Below are 22,998 nucleotides of genomic sequence, written 5' to 3'. Positions count from 1 at the left end.
CCAGGAAGAAGACGTTAACCTCTTAAACATAAACGAACACTTCCCTGCAGGCAAATACTGTATAAATATTAAAAAATAGGGGTGATTCAAATATAAAATTAGAGAAAAAGGTCATAAAACTATTATCATTATTATTATTAGTTCTTCAACAAATGCTAATTTTTAATTTTCAGCCGCAGTCCCAAGGCAGCTACATAACACAGACAGAGAAGACTTTAGACAATTACAGACAAAACAGGGAGACAATGTCAAAACAAACCAAGAAGGACACGATATTAGACAATATTATGACAAAAGAGTTGACCCACAATTATATAAAGGGGGACAAAACACATTAATTTGCACAAGTTATGCTCAAAACAACTTGCATTGTGGCTTTATAAGTTGGCAGACAGTATATGGTATGCACCAATCAGCCACAACATTAAAACCACTGACAGGAGAAGTAAATTACATTAATCATCTTGTGACAATTCAGTGTTCTGCTGGGAAACTGCTTGTGGACCTGGTATTGGTGTGAATGTTACTTAGGCGTGTAGCACCCACCTGTTTCTTCAAAACATGAAGAGCAGCTCAAGGTGTTGACCTGGCCTCTAAATTCACTAGATCCCAAACTGGTCAAGTATCTGTAGGATGATGCACATTCATGCAGCCTCCCTCAGACCAGCTAAAATCCAGTGGAAGTTGAAAGTCCTGTGAAACGTTGTAGTAAATTGATAGTATGCTGCCATCTTGTGGATGAGACCGCAAACTACAGTAGAAACGTTCCTCAGACTGTTTGGCCTAAATATAAAAGCCCTTGCACCAGAGCCAAGGAATGTAGGACGCGCTCCATTTTTTTTTTTTACAAATATGTCCTAATTTTTTCCTCTTGTTAAAGTTTATTGTCCAAAACGAGCACACGCACTGTGACGTCACAGGCAAAATGCCTAAAAATAAGTGACAGAAAAGGCTGGAAAATAAAAAGTCAGAGCGTTAGAGGCGGTTTCATCCGTCTTCAACGGGAGGTCCGCGACCCCTAGAGGGTCCGTGGAGGTACTGCAGGGGCGGGGTCGCAAAATCTTTGGTTGATTAGACATTTTTATATATATATATATATATATATATATATATATATATATATAAATATATATATATATATATATTTATTTAATTTTCACTCACAAATTTGTATTAAATACACATTAACCTAACATATTTCATAAAGGGATAAGGATAGCCTAATATTGAATATAAAATAATACTAATAATAATGTATATTTATAAATAGCACTAGTTTAATATAGAGCACATATAATAGGTAGGGGGGTCCCTACTTAATCTCTCCAGCAGTTTGGGGGTCCTTGGCCTGAAAAACATTGAAAACCCCTGTTCTATAGCACTGTTCTTTATAGGAGGAAAACGTATTAGCAGCGCATCATTTACACCTCCAGGGGGTAGCAGATGAGTGTCGATGCGTGTGAACAACACCCATCACACAGCGTGTGAAAGGACGAGTCCAGACGGGCCTTGTGTACATTGTTCCCTCCACACGGCTGCAGTGACAGCAGCATGTCCCGTGGAAATAGGATTTCATCCAGAGCCTTGAAGACATCATCATTTTTATTATTTACATAATAATATTGTGTATTTATGTATATAGCGAGGGAAGCAGCTGGGTGAAACAAGTCCCTAAACAGATGCTTCACATCACGTCATATGAGAAACAATAATAAAACAATAACATAAGCTACTTACAAGACTGAGAACTGCATCTTACTAAAAAGGTAAAAAGTCTTAATCCCCAAGTTGTAAAGACCTAAATGTTAGAGTCTCATTTTGAGCAGTTCTACACTATGAACACTGAAATGTTGAGCTCTCCTCTCGCCGTCAGACTCGATCTTCACTTGTCACTGTACTGAGCGAATTCGTTCAGAGCCCAGTGCTTCATTTCCATCTCCTGCCGCAACCTGCAGTACTCCTCGGCCAGGGCCTCAAATTCTTTGCCCAGGATCTCGAAGGAGGCCAGCTTCGACTCGACGGACTGCTTCTCGGCTTTGCAGGACTTCAGCTCCGACTCCAGCTTCTCCCTGCGATTCAAGTACAGAGAGTTAGAGCTGCAAAGAAGTTCAGAATTAAGTTAAAAATGTATCTCAAAAACTAATCAAAGAGGACGCAAACATCACCTTATTTTCCTATGGGCAGCTATGGAGTCGGGTGTGTACGTGTCCAGCTGAATTTCCACCATCTCAGTCCTTAGAAGGAAGAAAACAGTAGAACGTGAGAAACTATATTTGAGCCAATATAGGAAGAAATTACTGAACAGCAACACATATGTCCATCTATCTTAGCTGTTAGCTGTTAGCTATCTTAGCTGTTAGCAAAGATAAATGGGAACTACAACAACAAATGTATTTCAGCACGACAAGAAACCATGGTAGAATATAGTGGGACTTTCTCGCTAGCCATGTTAGCCGCTGTTATTAATAGCTGTTGATAATAAGGTATTTTGTACATACAGATAAACGTTGGACAGTAAGTAGGACTCAGAAATTCCCACTTCAGTATTAACACGTTGCTAAGACACTAGCTACATGTTTACATGGAGGCTTTTTTTCCTCATTCTGATTGAAGGTTTCAGCTCAGCTCAGCGTTTCTCAATTTGTTCCAACTTCAATTCATTTTTGATGGATCTTTTTAACCAGTTCGATATTTCTATTTTTTTTTTCCTGCCGTCTAAGCGTGCGATAATGTCTAGTTCTTTCAGAGTTGTTAAAAACGAACTCTCTTCGGTGCCGCAGACCAGCAGATCAGTTTGGGAAAAGGAATCATTCTACCCCTGTGAAACCGAATGAAATGTCATTAAATTTTGGGCCTGTTTATTCTGATTGAGGTGTTTATACGGAGCATTTTCACTCGCTTTGGGCTCCGACTATGAGAACGGTCCAAACACACCAATATTTCACATTCCCAAGCTTCCAATCCTTCCATTCCCTAACATATTTATGCTCCTAATAAATTGAACTAGGGGATTTTTAGCCATGTCAGTGACAAATGTATTGAAGCAGGAGAAGACGTGAAAAGTGCTTACTTTATCTTCTGTAGGACTAATTCACATTTGCCTTCAAAGTAATCCAATTTCTTCTTGTCTAATTCCGTCTGGACCTTCAGCCTGTGGTCCAGGACGAGAGACTGGAGAAGACGGATGCACTCGGTCAGCTCCTGGTCAGGGAAAGAAAAAGTAAAACGTATCGTTGTGAGCAGCTCCTTTTAAATATTTTGGTTTAGAAACAGTTTCTGGTGAGTACATGTCCTCAGATCGTTCTTTTTCACTGTATGTCTGGGGTCTTCTTTTCAGGTTCACTGTTCATTTTGGTCTTTTCAGGCCAAGGATCCCAAAACTGATGGAGGCTATTTATAAATATACATTATTGTCATCATTTTGCATTAAGATATCCTTTATCCCTTTACTAAAATATGTTGGGTCGATGTTAATGTGTATTTAAAGATATTTAAATCTGTGGTGGAAAATAAGAAAAAAATGTATAAAAAATGTCTAATCAACCAAAGATTTTGCATCTTCTGCCTCCATTTATCCTTTTACTAAAATATGTTGGATTCATGTTAACGTGCCATTAATTAAATTTTTAATTTGTGGGGGAAAATGAAAAAAAGTAAAAATAATTTAATCAACTAAAGTCTGCCCCCTCTTGAAGAACTATGTGGTAGCGTATAAATACAGACAGAAGATCTAGTTTCCTTTATGTAACTAAATCCATTTACAGGAGTACTTACCGAGAGGTAGAGCTGTGTCTGTCTTTGCAGAAGGACCGTGTTTTCCTGGGCGCTCGCCTTCAGACTCTCTGCTCTTTTCTTGTCTTTGTCCAGCTGAGCTGACAGATGAAACAACTTGCTGGTCTTCAGAGCCTCACTTCCATTCTCTGGACGAGATTAAAAGACACGGAGACTTCAACTTAACCTGACCAGGACTTCAATAAGAACAGTTTTTAACAGTGAGCAACGAATCTGCCAAGAATACAACAGAAGAAGAAGAAGTTATTTCCTCCCAAACACTAGAGACAAGACTGAACTACTCACTAATAGAATAAAAATGATTCAACTTGTGGTTTTGCTACAGTCGCCCCCTGAAAACTCATCAGGTCACAGTTTACACCACATCACAGCAACAATGTACAACCAAAGATAAATGACGACGCCTGAACACCGCATTATTAATAAACGAGTGGCTCATCATCACCACCACCACTATAAACCTGACAGAAACCTGGTTCAGATCGGGTCGGCCTATTCTTATCACGGCGTTCATGTGAGGCTTTTTGAAAGTGCAGTGACACACGACTGCAATTGCAGCTACTGTGTCAACGCAGCGCAGAGGGATGATATGACATTTTCCGAAAAGCGAACGAGGCTTTGAATTTCACAGGTCACCATGGTTACCGTACCCTGGTCAGGCTGACAGTAAGAGAGGAAGCTCAGGCACTTTTCCTTGAGGTGTTTCTCCAGCTGTCTGGGCAGACCCTGCCTCATCCTCTGCACGCTCTGGTGAAGACAAACAACACGAGTCATCCACACGAGAGTCGCATCAGAAACTTCATAACACGTCGGTGGACTTGCGTGTATCCGTGACCCACTTTCTCCGACGGCATGAGGTCCACCACGTGTTGAGGGGTGAGTCCCAGCACGGTGGGCTGGTCCTGGTCCGAGGCGTCGCCGAGATCCAGCTGCCTGACGCACTGAGCCACCAGCAGACACTTCTCCATCGTCTCAAAGAACTGAACACAAACGAGGGATTTGTTACGGTTATTTTTATTTTTATTATCAGTACGTATCATCACTTAAAACACTTCCATCATCAAATTTAGTTATATCTCATATTTGTAGGTTCTAACCTATGTTTTTTTTTTTTAAACTAAGATTTAAAAAAAACTTTATATGTCCTGCAATGGAGGAATTTACAACAGCGTACAAGAGAGCAGCAAAAATATAAATAAAAAGTGTAGGATGTAAAATATGACAAAATAAAATTTACTGGCATATATACAAAAAGTACAATGGAGAACACGGGCTTTAACTGCACAGGTGATTGTTTTGTACAGATGGTCCAGGTGTAACTGGGTTATGAAGTTGTACACCGTACATAGTAAATGTGTAAAAATTCGTTTCGGACCCTAACAGCAGCACGTAGGAAATAAAATAAAGAATAAAACAAGCCAAGAAAACAGATATAGCCGCTCTTTAAAGGGTTTCAAATTGTGACTTCTGGCTACAGCTGGAATATATATATATATTTTAAAAATCTACGTTGCTCTGGTATTTGTGGACCGTGCATGTAAGTGCCTACCATGTTCTGGTCTGGGGGTAGAGTAGTATGGTGCTTCCTGACACAGTGATCCTGGATCATCTCCTGCAGCCCTGTGTGGAGGCTCTCGGAGCGTAGCCAGCGACACCTCTGGCTCTGCAGCTTCTGCTCAGCCTGGGAAAAAAAAAAAAAAAACACATTTTCACACACATTCAACCTGTGCGAGGAGGCAGGAGGCAGAGGAGGCTCCTCTCCGTGTTGTTGCAGTTCCCATCGTCCGCCAGTAGATGTCGGTAAATGACAGATCACCGCTCTGGTTGTGAATGAGCTTAGTTTTCTATGCTGGAAAATACCTTTTCCAGCTCCGTTTTCAGGGGCGCGGTGAGTCCGGTTGGGTCCACGTGTTGCGCCAGGGTGGCCAGGAGTTTGCAGAACTGGGGGTTTTGGGTCAGGTCTTCTTCTGTCATGTCACACAGCGGGAAGGATGCGAGAACTGGCCGAGGAGGAGAGAAAATACATAATAAACCTATTATCAGGGGCTGGACTACACAGTCACTGGCAGAAGTTTCAGAAAGAAAAGCACAACTTAAAACTACAAATCTCACTTTCAAAATGCTCGCGTCGTTAGTTAAAAGTGATGACAACGCAAAAAACAAAACGTCATTTCGCTTCAATACTTAAACAAAGACGCGAGAGTGTATTTTATTTCCTCACCCTGCTGATGTAAACTGTCTCCCTTCCCGAGCGACGTCACCTCGGGGCAACCTGACATTTTCAGGCTAATTGTTAAAACAAAACAAGGAAAAGCTTTTGCTAACACGAACTCAAGACACGGGAATGAAAACAGCCACTTCCTGAATCAAGTTGCGCGCCTCTGCAGGAAGTCTTCTTATTGGCTGATGTCGACCCACGTGGTCGATACAGCCTCGACGTACGCGCACCGGGGAGCGCGCACACGAGTACCCGGAATGACCAGAGATTTTTACAAATGATGAATGAAATCTACCGTGTAACGACAATATTACCTCATTAATACGATATAATCATCATTAAAATTAATATTTGTAAAATAATCTTAATGATAAGTTGTATATATACAAACAAATCACAAAAGACGTTATGAATGAGACAAAACAAATTCTGTAAATACTGCTAAATTGCTGTGTAGCATTATTTAAAACTGTCCACATATCGGCTCATGTATTTTCTTTTTCCTTTGGCACTTGTGATGAGGTAGTAACTTATTCAGTCAAACAATATCTCAGTTTTTTTAAGTAACGTCGTGGCTGGTACCGCAAATTAGTTGTTGTTACTGGGTGCAAATGTGGATTTTGAAGCCTGGTTCTGATTCATGCTCAGATCCATCTAAACATAGGACTTTCAGGCTGTTCTTAACCCCAAACCATCTGGGCCCTGCTGTGTTGCCTGTTACGGCTCCAAAATAAGACCAAAGAGAAGCAAAACAAACAAGACGAAGGAGATGATCAGGATCAATTCACTATAATATGAAGGATTTGAAACACTAAGCTGCTCAGGTTTGTCCGCTACGTTCGTGTCCTTGTCTAGAAATCTTAAATTTGATATTTTCATGCCCCTGGCTTGGCTTCACCTGGCACCGGTATGTTGCTTTTGCTGTTGTTGTTGGCAGTGGAGCTGCCATGCTTTAGGGGCAAATATCACAAGCAGATGTCTTGCTTTGCTTTAATAAATATCTAGAATAAAACGTTTGCATTCCTCTTCATTTGTTCCACTCGTTTCCGTCATCGCTGCGACGAAAAAAAGAAAAAACTGATCCAGACACAAATGATGATCTTTTATACTATACTCCTTAAAGGTTCCTTATAAAACAATCAGCTGATCAGGTCCTGTACCCCTGATTGAGAGAGGACATGTGAGGTGCTAGGATAATGAGGATTCCTGTAGTGTGCGGCTTTCCCCCGTGACCTCTGACCTCTCGTGAGTGCTTCTCGCAGCTGTTTCCTCGCAGCGGTACTTGTCCATATGTGGTGCTCTCGGTGCAGCATTTCTGCTGTTTTGTAACCGTGCAATTACCCAACTGTGCCCACTCCACTGAGCTAATTCTCCAAACATAAAAAAAAGTCTCTATAAATGTGTGTTTGTTTTGTTTTGTTTTTTTTGTTCTTCTTCTTCTTCTGTCTCGGTCTGAACATGTGTGCTTCTGCCATGTGATGCAACTTTTTCTTAGTATAGTAACTTCACTATAGTGCTGTTTACACAATAGCTGGTGGTCCTCGCTCATCAATGAGTGGGCAAAATCAGATATGGGAGCCAGTCAATTTGAGTGAAATTATAATTGACGCGGCGTGAAACCAATGGTCTGTGTTAGGACGCGACTCTCTGGATTTTATTGGCCGCGCTCGGGGCACCAACCCTCATTTTCTCAGCCAATCAGCGACAGGCAAAGTTGACCGACGCGCGTCTCAGCCAATCACAGGCTCGTATGGCGCGGTGGGCGGGTCTTAGCGTGGAGGGGTGGGGTGTTGGAGGTCATTCAGTCTCTCCCCGACTCACTCTATCGGCGTGTGTTGGAGGGGACGGGTACTAGTTGGAGTAAGGAGTCGCCGGGGCGGTAGTGCATCATTTTTTTTTTAGGGGAGACGCTGAAAATTGCACCGCAGACTAAAGAAACGACCCCCGGTGACGACTTCTTCTGTGAAACAACTCAACGCCGCGACTGCGCACGAGAGCCGACAAAAACGCAGCTAGCAGCAGCAGCAGCAGCAGCAAGAGGAGGCTACCGCACGCTAGCATCCCCGAAAAGTGACGGGAATCAAGGTGTTGATAGCTAGCCTCCCAGCTAATTACCCACCAGCTAGCATCATCCTTCCCCTAGCATCATTAGCTCGCCTCTCCTCCTCCTCCTTCTCCTTCTCCTTCTCCAACCTCGCGCACGTCACCGTTGCTCGTGGCGGCGCCTCCTCGTTCTCAGGTCGCGAGCTCCGAATCCAGAGGAGAGAGAGAGAAGAGAAAAAAAACGGACCAACGGTCAAACCAACGGACGACTCCCGCAGCTGGAGACTCGGCGTCTGCTTTTTTAGTTTGACACCATCACCACCACCACCCAGCTCTCCCCCAACAACCCCTTCACCTCCCTCTGTCTCTCCCCCCCTCTCCCCACCCCCCTATCCCCTTTTTTTTTTTTTTTTTTTTTCTTCTTCTTTCCTCCACCCGAAACACTGGAAATCCACAAGCGGCCGGATAGCGGCGAAGGGCCGGCGAAGAAGCTGGGGCTGGTACCGCTGCTGCCGGACTCTCCGGGAGTCATATCGGCCACCACCACCACCACAGACAAGCACAGCCGTGGGGATCTACCGACGAGTATGGACGGGCTGGCCGTGGAAGTCCGCGGCTCGAACGGGGCCTTCTACAAGGTACAACGCTGGTTACACTCGGGAGCTCCTGGTTGTCCCCCGGTTAAAAGTTTTTGAGCTAGGTTTCGCTCTTCCGAGCCCCAGCCCCTGCCAACCTGTGCTACGTGCTAAGTGCTAGCTCAGGTCCGGTCCCCGGCTAACAGGGATGGGGGGGGTGGGGGGTTGGGGGGGGGGTTTCTTTCCTCCCATCAGCGTTGGCCATTGTGGGGTGGGCAGCTAGCTGTAGCTAACCGTGTAGCTAGGTACACTTGTCATCACTATGTGTGGCCTGTTTGTTTTTTTTTGTTGTTGTTCCTTTTAAAGCCACTGTCAGTATCACAACACATTTGTGTGTCGCTGTAGTTTTTTTTTTAACCCTCCGCGTGGTATTTTATTTCTCATAACCCACCGGTTTGCTGTGAAAACAAGGGAGACAGCAGCTCCTGCGTGGAAATGTGATGTGATGTGATGCTACACAGAAGCCCACCAGACTTCATGATTGTTTTTGTTGCTTTTTTTTTTTTTTTTTTTACGACACCATTGTACCTTGTTGTTTTCTTGTTGACCCCGGCGAGAGACAACTCGCTTTCTGTTTCAATTCGAAGAAAATGCTACTTAAGGTGGTGCTTTTAAAACTCACTGTTGCTGCTGCTGTGTCACTGCTTAGTTTAACCTTAATGTGGCCTCACGATTGATCACTATACAATACAATACGCCTCTTTTTTGTTTTGTGTTTTGTGTCATTTCGATTGTATCAAGACAGAAACTTGAGTTAGTTGCAGCCTGAGGTGAACCTGTAATTGTTGTGTGAATTGGCAAACAACCACCTCCACGTCCACTCCCTTCTTTCTTTCTTTCTTTCTTTCTTTCTAGGCGTCTCCTCCTGTTTTATTTCTCGGGTTGAAAACCCTTCAACGCGGCCATGTGCTCTTGTCTTTCCCCCCCCTCTTCAGCCGACCACATGGGCGGTTTTAGTGACGACCCTATATTTACTCTCCTCTCGCCGCTTCACCTGTTGTTCTGTTTTACAGGGTGACACTTAAGCTTTGGCATGAATGAGCACTTTCCACTAAACTCGTCCCTAATGTCACCGCTCTCATTTCGCGGACACGCTAGTGACAGCCTAAAATGTCACGATATACCTTTTGTCCTTGGGTGTGAGAGAGTCGGGGGCAAAAGCTTTAATAGTTTTTTTTTTGCCCTTTGTGTTTGACACATTATGTGTAATTTGCCTCATTCACATGGTTCGCGATGTAATTATGGATATTATGAATCGAGATCATGTTTAGGAATTCGTTAGGGCACCACAGCGCTTGTGTTGGTCTGTTTATAGCCCCGTCTTTTTTTCAGCAGGACACAAACACCAAGAAAGTTAACGGGCGTCTAAATAATTGTTCAAACAGATTCTAATCTGTTGTTTGTTTGTTTTTTCCTGATACAGATCTCAAGTTATTTATATTTTTGTTATACTAATGAGGCGAATGCATCTGCTTGTGTTGACAGTGTAGTGTTTTATCCATTAGCGAAGAGAATAAGGTTGATTTCTTGGCGCCTGCGTTCCCGCACAAACACACATCGGACGCCACGTGGGCCCGTGTGTTGGACCGACCGCCACCCTCCATTCCCACCTTTCCCCCGGTCTCATCTTGCTTGAAGGAGGGCTTGCCTGCCCTTTAACCTGGTGTAGTGCCTTGGTGGAAGCAACACTTGACTCGGCAGATTGCGGCCCTTTGCAGCTGTCTCCTAATGTGACCCCAGCAAATTGGAGGACTTTTCCCAGTCAGACCTGTTGTCACTGCTTTTTCCAGAAACTAGTCAGCTAAAAAAATGCAGGACTCGACTCCTCTTCTTCTTCTACTGGTTTTAGATACTGGGGCACGTACGTCGTCACCAGTGACCTGGATCTGCTTAGAGCCGAAAGAAGTGGCGATTCATAGTCATAGTTCATGATTGCTCCATGCCCGCTCTTCAAGTGCAAAGCTAGTACCTTCTGAGCAGGTGAATCCACACAACCCCCCCCACTTCTGACCCGAAGCCCAGTTGCAGCTGCAGATACCGTCGTTTCGCCCTGTCCCATATATGGCAGCGTCACACCGAGAGACCTGCCACACCCACCAGCTTCCTCCTGTCTCGTCTTTGCTCAGCACTTGGGGCTGTGACAGATTTGTGGACGGTCGTGATGGACAAGTAACACATTCAAGACACCTCTCTCTCTCTCTCTCGTAATAGCCGTCCTCAGACTATCGCAGAATGTGTCCATATATACGCCGTATACCAATACGAGCGCACGTCCTTCCCCCGTCCGTCCTCCCTGTGCACTCACGAACCTTCCTCCTGTAAAAACTATTGTCTTCCGACTTCCCAAACAAAAAAAGGAGCGACCCCGTGCAGCATTTTTTTTTTTTTTTAATCCTGTTTGTGTATCGGTGTGTATGTATGTATGTATGTGAGAGAGTGAGAGAGAGATTTCCAGGCTCTGTCTGCGCTGTCAGGAGGAGTCAGTGTTCCTCGTCACTTTATCCGCCACACAATTCACGGCCAGAGAATAGTGTCAGCGATGTGATGTCTTGGCTCCTGAAAAGCCCTAGATGTTCTTTTTTTTTTTTTTTTTTTTTGTCGAGCAGCAGCAGTCACAGTATTGGTTTAGCATGGCTCACAAACCAGCTGTTGTTTACATGCACAATCAACAGCCGCACCCCACGTCCCTGTCTTTTCTTATTGTGCCTCCACGGGAATAAAATTCTTTCTGTGTTTTTTTTTTTTTTTCTTTTAGGGTTATATCAAAGATGTCCACGAAGACTCGCTCACAATCGTATTCGAAAACAAGTAAGTGTGCTCTCTCTCTCTCTCTTTCTTATAACCTCTCCCGTGCATCTGCGTTAACTTCAAGGAAAAAAAAATTTCCGATGACTCGTCGCTGATTGTACCCAGGCATTTAAAATTGTCCCCTTCAGCACATGTGCTTGGGATGCAGCTGTCCATACACGTCTTTAACGCTCCAACCCCTGCTGGTGGCATGCTTTCCTATACTACTAGTCCCACCTACTGTCCCCCCCCCTCCCCCCAAACCCATCCACCCTCTCGGTCCCTCTTTATCTACTTGGCTGCGAGTGCAGATCAGGGTCTTCCTAAAAATAGTGAAGCAAGGTATGCGAGGCGGGAGGAGGAGGAGGGGGGTGGGTGGCAGTGTGTCATTTTTGGGACGACTCTTTCCTTCTCCTTTTACTTCCTCCGGAGCACATGGAGTTGTTAGTTGCTAGCATGTTGAATAAGATAATGAATGAATGAACCACCTTTCGGGGTCTGTAATGACGGAAAAGAACGGGTTTTAAATGAAAAATATGAGCTGTAGTAACGTCAAGTTTCACTTTTCAATGCTATTTTCTATTATTACTCTTTTGAGCTGTTTCAAATTAATGAAGAGTTCAGTAAAAGGACAGGATACGACGACTACAGCCACTAACTGTCGAGACATAATGTCTCGAACTCCTTCATTAAACTTAATGAGCCGTTTTTATGTTGATTTTCGTTTGCGTCTGATAATGCGCGGCACAGCAGCGAGCGGGTGAACGCGTCGCTCGCAATCTCACAATAACAGGAGCGATAAAACGAATAAATAAAAATAAACGAGGGCGTTCGAAACCACGCGGCGGTGTTTAATTGTGTTACCTGTGATTGTTGATAACAAGCTGACGAGCGTTTTGTCTCTCTCGTCTCGCCGTAGCTGGCAGCCAGAGAGACAGTTGCCCTTCAGCGACGTGCGGTTGCCTCCTCCGGCCGACTACAACAAGGATATCGGTGAAGGAGAGGAGGTGGAGGTGAGGCCTGACGCTTTACATCTGTCTGAGTCACTGCTTACACCCCGATTTTGCTCTCTTTGCACTTTATCACACAGAATATTATTGGATATTATGTGCTTTTAAACCAGCAGGAAAACAATCTATATTTTCAGCATTTGCCGACGCTTTACGGCAACAGATTAGAGAGTAATGTAATCATCCATAATTACTATGTAAAATGTTATTGTCTGTCGTGAAAGTACTTGTGTATTCGTTTCATCTCATTGTTTTTACATCGATGCATCCTGGACGCCTAAATACTAAATACTCGCCCCGTGGAATAATATTTACGACAGGAAATGGTCATTTGTTCGCTGCTGACTTTGCGAGCAACAGCCTCCTTCTCTTCTCCCGTCCACTACGGTTTGAAGCACGGTCAATGGGCCGAGCAGTTTCATTCATGAATGTGCGTCTCCTTAACAGGTTTACTCCAGGGCCAACGAACAGGAGCCATGTGGCTGGTGGCTGGCACGGGTCAGGATGATGAAGGGGGAGGTGAGTAAAAAAAAACAAAAAAAAAACATACCCTTTCTTAGTTTTCAGAATCCATTTCCCCTCAACTGCATCGATTAAAACGCCACGAAACAAACACTATGAGTCTTCACTTGGCTCGGACGCAGTGAAAATAGTCCTGCTTAAATTACTGCGAGCAATTCAGCTGAAAAGAAGCAACATTATTGAGAACATGATGTCTTCTGTTGTTGATAAGATCCGGCTGCACTAGCTTCCTCTTAGCCTCGGTGTTTGTATTTAATAATCCTTAATAGAGGTTCAGTATCTCTGCGTTGCGTTGCCAGTAAGAGTTCGTCGAGCTGCGAGTGCTGCATTATGCTCCACGTAGGGTGAATACAGGTTAGTAGTAAAAACGAGTCCTGATTGTGTCCGATGTTGCACCTTCAAATCACATTTCTCCTAAACACTGACTTGTTGTGTCAAAGTGAATTTACACTAGACTCGGTCCAATAAGCACAATTTTTTGGTCTTTTTTTTTCTGATCGTTTTAACCAGAACTGACTCGCAATCAGCAGCGTGAGCTGCAGGTTGAATAGTGGGTCAGTGGGATATGAAAAGGACAGTTTTGCAGTAGCACCGAGCCCTGGGAGTTGCTGTTGGTGTAGTGCTGTTATTTGGAGCAGTCTGATAAGAGCCTGCAGGAATGTCTCGCATTGACTGATGGCTTTAATTCAGCCCTCTGAGCACGGAGGGTGCAGTGTTCGTCTCACTGCTGCACTCCTGTTATGCTTTTCTTTATCCTGGCACGTGTTGGAGATGGGAGCCGGGATAAGATGCAGGGAAATGAGTGTAAAAAGTACATTTTAGTTAAAGCTTTTAATTCCGTGTGTTGTTGTTTTTTTTCAGTTCTACGTCATTGAATACGCGGCGTGCGACGCCACGTACAACGAGATCGTCACAGCGGAGCGCATCAGGCCTCTCAACCCCAACAGCCCTTCATCTCGAAACTCCTTCCACAAAGTCCCCATCGCTGTCCCCGAAGACCTGAGGGACATGTGAGTCTCGACGTTAATCGAGTGACGTGCAACAAGTAGCCGTGCGATTCTGTCTTTGAGCGTAAACTCTTGACACCGCTCACCGTCCCGTGGATTGTTTTTTTTTTTCTCTCATCGACAGCTGCGCAAACGACAACATCCACAAAGACTTCAGGAAAGCTATCGGCGCCAACTGCATCTTCTACAGTGCCCAGACGCACGAACTCATCGTGCTGGTTCGTACCCTGAAGACTCACTTTATGAACGTTACATGTACACAGATGAAGAAATGTGACACACGGGGGGTTTTCCCACAAGTATCGATGAGAATACTCTGTCCTTTTTTCTCTAAAGTCCTTTTTAAAGAAGGAGCAACAAACAAACAAGACTCTTACTTGTGTTCGTAAATGCTGATGATTGTTTAATTGTAATATTTACTTAAATTAAATTAATTTATTGTTTCCTTCTTCCACAGTCTACAAATGAAACCACAGTAAAACGTGCAACTCTTCTGAGTGACATGCACTTCCGCAGCATCCGTACCAAGCTCATGCTAATGTCCCGCAACGAAGAAGCCACCAAACATTTGGAGGTGAACTTACAAACTCTTTTTTTTTTTCTACACGTTTATTTCAATCACTGAAGTTTCACTTTAAGTTGTCACTTAAATTCTGGATTTTGCATTAAAAAAAAAACGTGTGTTTTCCACTTCAAGACGAGCAAGCAGCTAGCGTCAGCGTACCAGGAAGAGGTGAGGGTCAGGGAGGACCTGATGGGTCTCGCCATCGGCTCCCACGGCGCCAACATCCAGCAGGCGAGGAAGGTTCCCGGCGTTACCGCCATCGAGCTGGAGGAGGAAAGCTGCACGTTTAGGATCTACGGAGAGGTGAGCCTCCTAACGAGCCTCCTAACGAGCGATTTCACGTTCTCGTCCTCGTCTAAAGTCGTGTGCTTTGTGTCCCAGACCCCAGAGGCTGTGAAGCAAGCCAGAGAGTATCTCGAGTTCAAAGAAGACTACTTTCAGGTACCCAGGAATCTTGTAGGTGAGTGAGCACAACATAACATTCCTGAGAGAGCTCATTTTCTTTGGTGATAACATCTCACTTTCGTCACCGTGGCATATTCCCCCGTTACCACGCACATTCTCCCTAATCGTGACGCCCCCCCGTCCCTCTTTCTTTTCTTTTTTTTTTGTTTTTTTGTTTCGTGTTTCGTGCAGGAAAAGTCATCGGCAAAAGCGGCAAAGTCATCCAGGAGATCGTGGACAAGTCGGGCGTGGTTCGCGTCAGGATCGAGGGGGACAACGACAAAAAGCTTCCCCGGGAGGAGGTAGGCAGGCAGGGGGCTGGCAGGGACGACACTGCCAACGGCAAAGAGGTGAATGGACCGTTCGGCTGGACTCCCCAGTCTCCCACAACACCCCCCCCCCACACACACACACATTCTCTAAAACCCAAACTGCAGCACAGTGTAAACGTCCCATGTGCTGTCTGCTTTTTGACACTCGTCTTCCATGCTGCTGCTGCTTTGTCTCTCTTGTTTTTTGTCACTAGCACTTAAGTTTTCATTGCTTTTCGTCACACACAGTTACACTGGGTGTGTGGTCACTCAGCCGCCCGTCCTTTCTGTTGAGTGTGCTCCATGTAATTTTTAAGGAAGTCACCACTAACACCGTTGTTTTTTTGTGACGTACGATCTGAACCGTTCCAAGTATTTTAAATGTTGATCATCAGCATAAAAAAACAATACACTAAACTCTTAATTTCTTCTTCTTTGTGCTTCATCAGGGGATGGTTCCCTTCGTTTTCGTGGGAACTAAGGAGAACATCAGCAACGCGCAGGCTCTGTTGGAGTACCATGTGTCTTATCTACAGGTGAGGCAGCCTCTCGTTTCCACCACTAGATGGCAGCACCGGTCTTTCCCATCTATTTCTGTTTCTGCACTGGAGCCTCTTTTCCTCCATTTGAAGAAGAAGAAGCTCACTTCTTAGAAGCACGGTTCCCGTGAATGTGATTTGTGGGACGGAGACGAGATGCTTTTGGACGGCGGGGTGGGTGTATGTGCGGGTGGGGGGGGGTCGTCTTATATTGGTCACCTGTTCAACTCCACATGAGGAAAAAAAGCTGCTGAGAGCGCCTCGTTTTGCCCTTACCTCATGTGCTTTTATTAATAGCCCCCCTCTCTCTGGGGGGGGGTGGGTGAAGGGTAGATTACCAGCTATCTGGACCCTCAGCGTCCAGAAATAACACCAGACCCCCTCTGCCCGGCCTCACTTCCTCCTCCTCCTCTTCACGCCTCCCTTGAGGATCAGCTGTCATTGGTGGAGACAGCTGTCACAATGTGAAGTGAGACCCCCCCCTCCTCCTCCCTTTCCCTCCCCCCTTTTCCAAATCTCCCACCACTAAACCCCCATAGAAACTGCTGCTGTCACTGCTCCGCTGCCATAGGACACCGTTACTCACTGCCCTCATTTATGAAGTTGGCTCATGCGAAACGATGATCCTCCTTAAAAAAAGATGTAATCAAATGTGATGCGCTGATACTTAACCTGATGAGTAGTTTGTCCAAACGTTCACAGGAGCTGTTCTTATGCCGAAATGATATGAGATTAAAAGAAGTTTCCATGTGAACAGCTGCTCATGTTCAGAGAGCAGGAGAATATGTGACTTGTCCATTGTTAGCGTTGATCTTTTAGCACGTTCGTCTGCGCTGTTATTTCCAAAACATCAATAAGAGAAAGACATCAAAGGTGTAGGACAGAGGTGTCAAACATAAGGCCCGGGGGCCAAAACTGGCCTTGCCAGAGGGTCCAATCTGGCCCGTGGGATGAATTTGCAAAAATTACACTGAAGATATCAGCTGAAAATATTTGATAAAATAAGAAATTGCACTTGCACCTTGCACTTCTTAAGAAATTTCACGGTTGTTCATTACATGTAGCTGCACTTTTTTTTGCACTAAAGTAAAGGGAAACATTTGGAGTTGTCGTTATTTACCAGTTAATAAGCTGTTGTGTTGCTGGTCCGGCCCCATTGAGATCAAATCGGGCTAAATGTGGCCCCTGAACTCAAATGAGTTTGACGCGCCTGGTGTAGGACGTTTTTCCGTGAACCAGCCGGTCGAATCCTTCCAACATCCGTTTCCCCGTCCCCGTCCCCGTCCCTCAGGAGGTGGAGCAGCTGCGCCTCGAGCGCCTCCAGATCGACGAGCAGCTCCGTCAGATCGGGGTCGGGTACCGCGCGCCCCCCAGCCGAACCGGGGGCCCCGGCGTCGAGCGGGAGAAGGGCTACCTGACGGACGAGAGCAGCAGCAACTCGCTCCACAATTCTCGCACCTACGGGGGCCGGGGCCGAGGACGCAGGGCCTCCAACAGCCAGTACTCTGGATACGGTGAGAACGAAGGGACGCGGTGGTGGAGTCGACGTGCTCCCGCGTGATCACCGCTGACGTCGTTTATCTCCGTCTGACGCAGGCACGAACTCAGAACTGTCCAACGCCTCCGAGTCGGAGGACGTGAACGAGCGAGACCAGAGGCCCCGCGGCCTGGGCAGCGACGAGAGGGGCTCCAGGCGGGGCGGCCGGGGCCGGGGCGCCAACTCCGGACGGGGCCGTGGAGGACCAGGGGCCAAGCCTTCCAACTCCATCAGCTCAGGTGCCACATGTTACTCAAGTTTTGTTTCAAAATAGTTTATGCACCAGTGTGATGATTTTTGTAGAATCACAGATCAAGTGCAGCCACTCACTCAACTATATGCTACAATCCTCAAAAACAGTTGTGGATACTGGGCACTTGATAATGTGCTAATTCAAATGGAGAAAACTTTATTTGTCCCCAGTTAAGGGCAAACAGATCAGGAAATAACAACATAAGACCGGAGGAGTTTAGTTAAAACAATAAGTAGTAGGGATTTGAAAAGTATTAACAGTTGATAATCAATTTGGGGGAAATTAAGACCCTTAAAAAGTATTAAAAAATCTCATAATGACTTGATGAGGTATTAAATTTTGAAGGTATTTTTGAATCCAAACATTGAAAAAGTGTGAATTTATTCATTTATAAAAAAACAAAGATGAACCGGTAACATAGAAAAACTGCTAATAGCTTTTCACCACCACAACATAGTGTAAACGTAACGGTAGCGACAGCTGAGACCTCGACTACTACGACCGTCTCCTCAACATGACACAGCAACACTACCTGTAAAGTAGTTTTGAGTTTCTCTAAGTGTTGTTCAAATGTTTTTACACTAAACATGTGTTCAAACTCAGCCTTTGATTTATTGTCCCAACCTATTTGAATTATGTTGAATGTAATATCATAAATTAAAAGTGTTAAGTTAAAGGTGTCACTGATGTAAATGGTAACATTTCAAAGTGAGTATTAAAAAATATTGAGGAAGTCGTGAAAAAGGTGTTGAAATTACCTTCAAGATTCCTGTATAAACCCTGTAAGTAGAATAAATATATACATGAAATGAATGATAAACCCACAAGTTTAATAATCAGAGCTGTGAATGTGTTTTATTTTGTCCAGTGCTGAGGGACCCGGACATTAACCCGTACTCTCTGCTGGAGGGTGAGGGGGAGCTGGCTGAAACCGACCTGGGCGAGGGCGCGGGGGGAGATCGCCGCAGACGATCCCGGCGCCGCCGCAACGACCAGGAGCCCAGCGTGATGGACGCCGCCGCCGAGTCGGACAGCCAGGCGGGCCCCAGCGAGAACGGCCTGGGTGAGCGCTCCTCCTCCTCCTCCTCCTCCTCCTCCTCCTCCTCCTCCGCCGCCGCTGTCGTCGTGAAACTCGCAAATTTTTTTTTTTTTTGTGTCGCTGCTTTTCATAATCAACGTTAATCTCTTCGGGTGTTAAAATTAGACGAAGAGGCCCGACCTCAGCGCCGCAACCGAAGCCGCCGCCGCCGTAACCGCGGCAACCGCCCCGAGGGAGGCTCGGCCAGCCGCGACAGGCAGCCAGGTGAAAGTGGTGAGTCACTTTTTTTTATTTATTTTTTGTCCCTTTTTAGAATGAAAATGCTCTTTTACTCACGCGTGTTAACGTTCACAGTGACCGTTGCTGACTACATATCCCGCGCTGACTCCCAGAGCAGACAGAATTTACCCCAGAAGGAAAACCACGCTGGCCCTGAGCCCAAGGTACAAACAGCACAAACACACACACACACTGACCCCAGGCTGCACTAAATCAGAGTATTAGACGATGATGGTAACTCTCGCCCGTCGTACCCGCAGGAGAACGGCACCAGTGCCAAAAAGGACGAGCGAACGCCCTCCAAGCGTTCCCCCAGCAACGGCATGACCTCCGCCGGCGAGACCCTGACCCTGGTCAACGGGGTCTCGTAAAGAGACGTCCCACCGCCCCCGCGCGAAAAACCCAAGTCTAGAGCAAGACTCCATGGCAAACTCTGTCCCTGCTTGCATTAACTTAAAACCTTAAACAAGATGAGTGAAAAAGTACCTGACAAAAATACCTGAATTCATACTACGAGAGTGAAAACGTACAAAAAAACGACAAACGCATCTACTTAAAAACACACGTTAACGGTGTATGCTATCCTATCTATCAGTACTTAGTGCTTATTTAAAAAGAGAAAACACACACAAAAAAAAAAAAAAAACAGAAAACAACTAGCTTGCCAAAAAAGAGCTGGTGGATATGACTTGATTTTTAAGAATACTGAAACACGAGAAACAGGACGAGACTTTCTTTTTTTGTTCTTTTGGAAACGGTTGTCTTTATTTGTGTCTTTTCTTTTTTGTTTTTCTTTTGGTTCGTTGTTGTTTTGTTAACGTTATTTTTGTTCATTGTTTATCACTGGTTTGGACTCGGTGCGGTCGCTCGCTCTCTCGAACCCAAAAAAAAAAAAAAACGTCTCTGAACGGCGTCGCGGACGAACGGACGGACGGACGGACAGACAGGAGAGATGTGAGCTGTAGGGGGAGTGCGGCGTTATGAGCAGACGGTCCAATAGCTTATGTGACGCTATGTTCGCACACTGAACCCGGGCGCGGAGACGGACGGACGGACGGACAGACGGACGGACGGACAGATTGGGATACTGATAGACATTGTGCCTTGAATTTGGAAAAAAAAGAATAAAACTTAAAAAAAAAAAAACAAAAAAAAAACTTTTTAGTTTTTCCATGAAGTTTGTTTTTGTGTCCAGAGAGGAAGAAAAAAAGAGGGAGTTCTTCCAGGTTGTTTTATTATTATTGTTATTATAATTATTATTGTTATTTTCGGGTTGGAAGGCAAAGAACAGACCTTTTTGAGGGAGTGATGTAGAAACAGAGTGAGGGAAGAAAAAAAAAAGTCTGGTGCCAAACACACACACACACACAAAAAAAAAAAGAAAAAAGATTCAAGGCGCTTGTCCTCATTCCGCGTTAGGATGGATGTGTAGAGGTGGAGGTGGAGGAGGTGTATGTGTGCGTTTTTTGTGTGTGCACGACGGTCGACTTATTTTGGCAACCCGCAAAAAAAAAAAAAAAACTGTGGGGGTAAGAAGGAAAAACCTGGGCGGGTCACATGGTGTGAGGCATCCCTGAGGTCGCTTAGAGGAGGAGGAGGAGGAGGGAGGAAGGAGGGAGGTGGTCACATGACGTGCGGCCTCGTCCTCTCGCCTGCGTTAGGCCCGTGCAGCCTCGTAAAAACAGGACGGACTGAGACGAGACGGTCCACACTTGAACTCTAGATTTCGACTTAAATGAGAACTACAACCGTGCCTCTTTTCTGAAAGGAGGGAGGAGGGGGGAGGAAGGGGGGAGGAGGAGGAGGAGGAGGAGGAGGAGGGGGCGGTGCTAGCTTCCAGCCACACTAGTGTCTTGATTAAAAAAAAAAAAAACCACTGCAGCAGCTCCAGATGCACACGAGGGCGACGACCACCTTTTCTGGGGCTGGGGGGGAGGTGGGCGGGGCAGAGGGGCAGGGGGGCGGGGCCTGGAGGCTGCAGACTGTGGGATTGGGACAGCTTCAAATGACATGAGAGCCACATGACACAACAGGTACACAACACACACGCCAAGTCGACAAAGAGGAAACTAAATAAGACACAAAAAAACAAAAACAAGGTGTCTGTCTTGTACCTGGCGCAGTTTAGGAAGAAACAAGAAAGAAAGAAAAACCTCAGTGGCTCTCTGCTCATGTTGTTACTGTTGTCTTGGTTACCGCTCTCAAATATTATTATTTTTTTTTTTTTTTTTTTTTGTTGCTATTTCCACATCTTAGAAAAAAAAATATGAAATAAAAAACTGAAGTGAAATCAACCTCTTCTGTGGAGACGAACTTTGATTTCTCTTGTCTTGTGAGTTTGCAGTCTATTTTTCTAACGTGCATGGCCGTTTAGTTACCGAGCCGTCGCTGGTTGGTTGGTGGTTGGTTGGTTGGTTGGTTGGTGCCTGTCCTGTGCATGAGGAAAAACAAAAAAACACAAACAAAAAAACAAAATAATCTGACAAATCGACAAAGCCATTGTTCCGTTCACTAGAATTGCTGCTAACGTACACGTTGAATGTCCGACTGATGTAGAAACTCGACCACGAAACAGAAGAAAATCCTTTATTCTGTGACTGAAGCGACATTTTTTCCCCCCCCCCGGGAAAGTCTCACAAAGTATTAAAAAAAAAAAAAAGGGCAAACATTGTGCATGACAAGCGAGCGTCCACATGACCAAAGGTTTCGAGAGACAGACGGACGGACGGACAGACGGACGAATAGACGGACGGACAGACGGGTGGTTGAGACGACCCAGATGCTGCTGCTGTTAAACATTTCTTGCTCACCTGTACGTTGTTGTTTTTAAACGCGTGGACGAGCACTTGGAGTATTTGTACCTCGGTTCAGTTGCATGTGTGCGAGTTGGGGGGGGGGGGGAGAAAAACAAAACAAAAAAAAAAAAGAAGAAGCCCTGTGTGGTATGTTTGTGTTTACCTTTATACCTCATTGTGTGAGTACTGTATTTTCCCCCCTATGTATCTTGTAACCCCCCCCCATCCCGTCCCACGCCGCCCCCCCTCCCTCCCTCCTTCGTCACCGTCCCGTTTGAAAGACTGCTGCTGTGTGTGTTTGTTTGTTGTGTGTCTGTGGATGCTGGTTGTACAGTCGACTCCTCACTCTTGTCAGATTTTGTCTCTGGTTTTCTCACTCATGTTCTGATGGCAATAAAGGACTTTTCATTGTTTGGTAAAACAGTTTGTCTTTACACTTTATCTCCAGCTGTTTTTTTTTTTGTTTTGTTTTTAAAACATTCCTCGTTTTGAGTTTAAATATTAAAGATTACATGTGATTCTCCTTGATACAGTTTTAGATATAAAGGGACTTTTTGCCTTAATGATTGTGTTATATCGAGTTCTAATGAATCTGTGAGGTCACGTCATATTATTATCAATATAAATTCACATAGAGATCAGGATTATTATGGAAATTATATTTGAACTTTTATTTTCAAATATTGAGAAACAATAAACTGAAGAATTAATGAAAAGAAGCACATTAGAGAAATGTTTAGATTTAATGAACTATCTTTTTACAAACAAGTGCAAATAAGTGTGATTTTTTTTTTGACTCGTTGCTGCCATCTGCTGTTCAGTTGTGGGTCTTTCAGGTTTGTGTCATGTACTCAACTCTTAGTGGACAAACTGGGAAAAGGTTCCAGTTTGTTTGCCTCCTTCTCTTCTTTCTTATTGTCATTCATCTTCCTCTTCTTCTCCTTTTTTTTTATTCCTCCTTCTCCTTATTCTCTGTCTGTCCTTCCTTCTTCATCCACTTCTTCCTCTTTTCTCCCTTCTTCTTCCTTCTTTCTCATTTAATCTTCATCCTTCTCCTTCCCCTCGTCTTACTTTCTCTTCTTCCTCTTTCCTTCCTTCTGTTTTCTTTGTTCTCTTTCGCTTTGCAAAGTCTTCCTTCAATTCGGACCACATTGGACCGGCCTGGTGGGCTGGTTTTGGTCCACGCCCCACATGTTTGACCCCCCCCCCCCATCTGCTACAA

The 22,998-nt window shown here is 45.0% G+C and overlaps 2 protein-coding genes across 3 annotated transcripts; one reads left to right on the top strand and one right to left on the bottom strand.

Moving 5' to 3' along the window:
• Positions 1 to 1,572: 1,572 nt before the first annotated feature.
• On the bottom strand, positions 1,573 to 6,171 carry haus4 (HAUS augmin-like complex, subunit 4). The gene is made up of 9 exons (XM_047584975.1): positions 6,014 to 6,171; positions 5,653 to 5,792; positions 5,342 to 5,473; positions 4,632 to 4,772; positions 4,443 to 4,539; positions 3,775 to 3,920; positions 3,071 to 3,201; positions 2,166 to 2,234; positions 1,573 to 2,069 (listed from the first exon to the last, which is right to left on the bottom strand). Exons 1-9 carry the CDS (start codon positions 6,069 to 6,071, stop codon positions 1,883 to 1,885), a joined length of 1,101 nt encoding a protein of 366 aa, XP_047440931.1. The 5' UTR covers positions 6,072 to 6,171; the 3' UTR covers positions 1,573 to 1,882.
• A 2,269-nt stretch (positions 6,172 to 8,440) lies between these two features.
• Positions 8,441 to 22,197, top strand: fxr2 (FMR1 autosomal homolog 2). Of its 2 annotated transcripts, none has more exons than XM_047584962.1 (17): positions 8,441 to 8,691; positions 11,444 to 11,496; positions 12,395 to 12,488; positions 12,933 to 13,004; positions 13,869 to 14,017; positions 14,139 to 14,232; positions 14,472 to 14,588; positions 14,712 to 14,882; positions 14,961 to 15,039; positions 15,216 to 15,325; positions 15,784 to 15,870; positions 17,165 to 17,387; positions 17,470 to 17,649; positions 18,532 to 18,726; positions 18,868 to 18,975; positions 19,057 to 19,145; positions 19,242 to 22,197. In XM_047584962.1, exons 1-17 carry the CDS (start codon positions 8,641 to 8,643, stop codon positions 19,350 to 19,352), a joined length of 1,983 nt encoding a protein of 660 aa, XP_047440918.1. In that variant the 5' UTR covers positions 8,441 to 8,640; the 3' UTR covers positions 19,353 to 22,197. The 2 variants fall into 2 exon arrangements, with proteins under 2 accessions (XP_047440918.1, XP_047440908.1); XM_047584952.1 differs by having other exon boundaries at positions 15,216 to 15,373.
• Positions 22,198 to 22,998: the final 801 nt, after the last annotated feature.

Source organism: Mugil cephalus, chromosome 1 (assembly GCF_022458985.1).
Source record: "Mugil cephalus isolate CIBA_MC_2020 chromosome 1, CIBA_Mcephalus_1.1, whole genome shotgun sequence".
NCBI lineage: Eukaryota > Metazoa > Chordata > Actinopteri > Mugiliformes > Mugilidae > Mugil > Mugil cephalus.
This window is presented reverse-complemented; position numbering and strand designations above follow the sequence as displayed.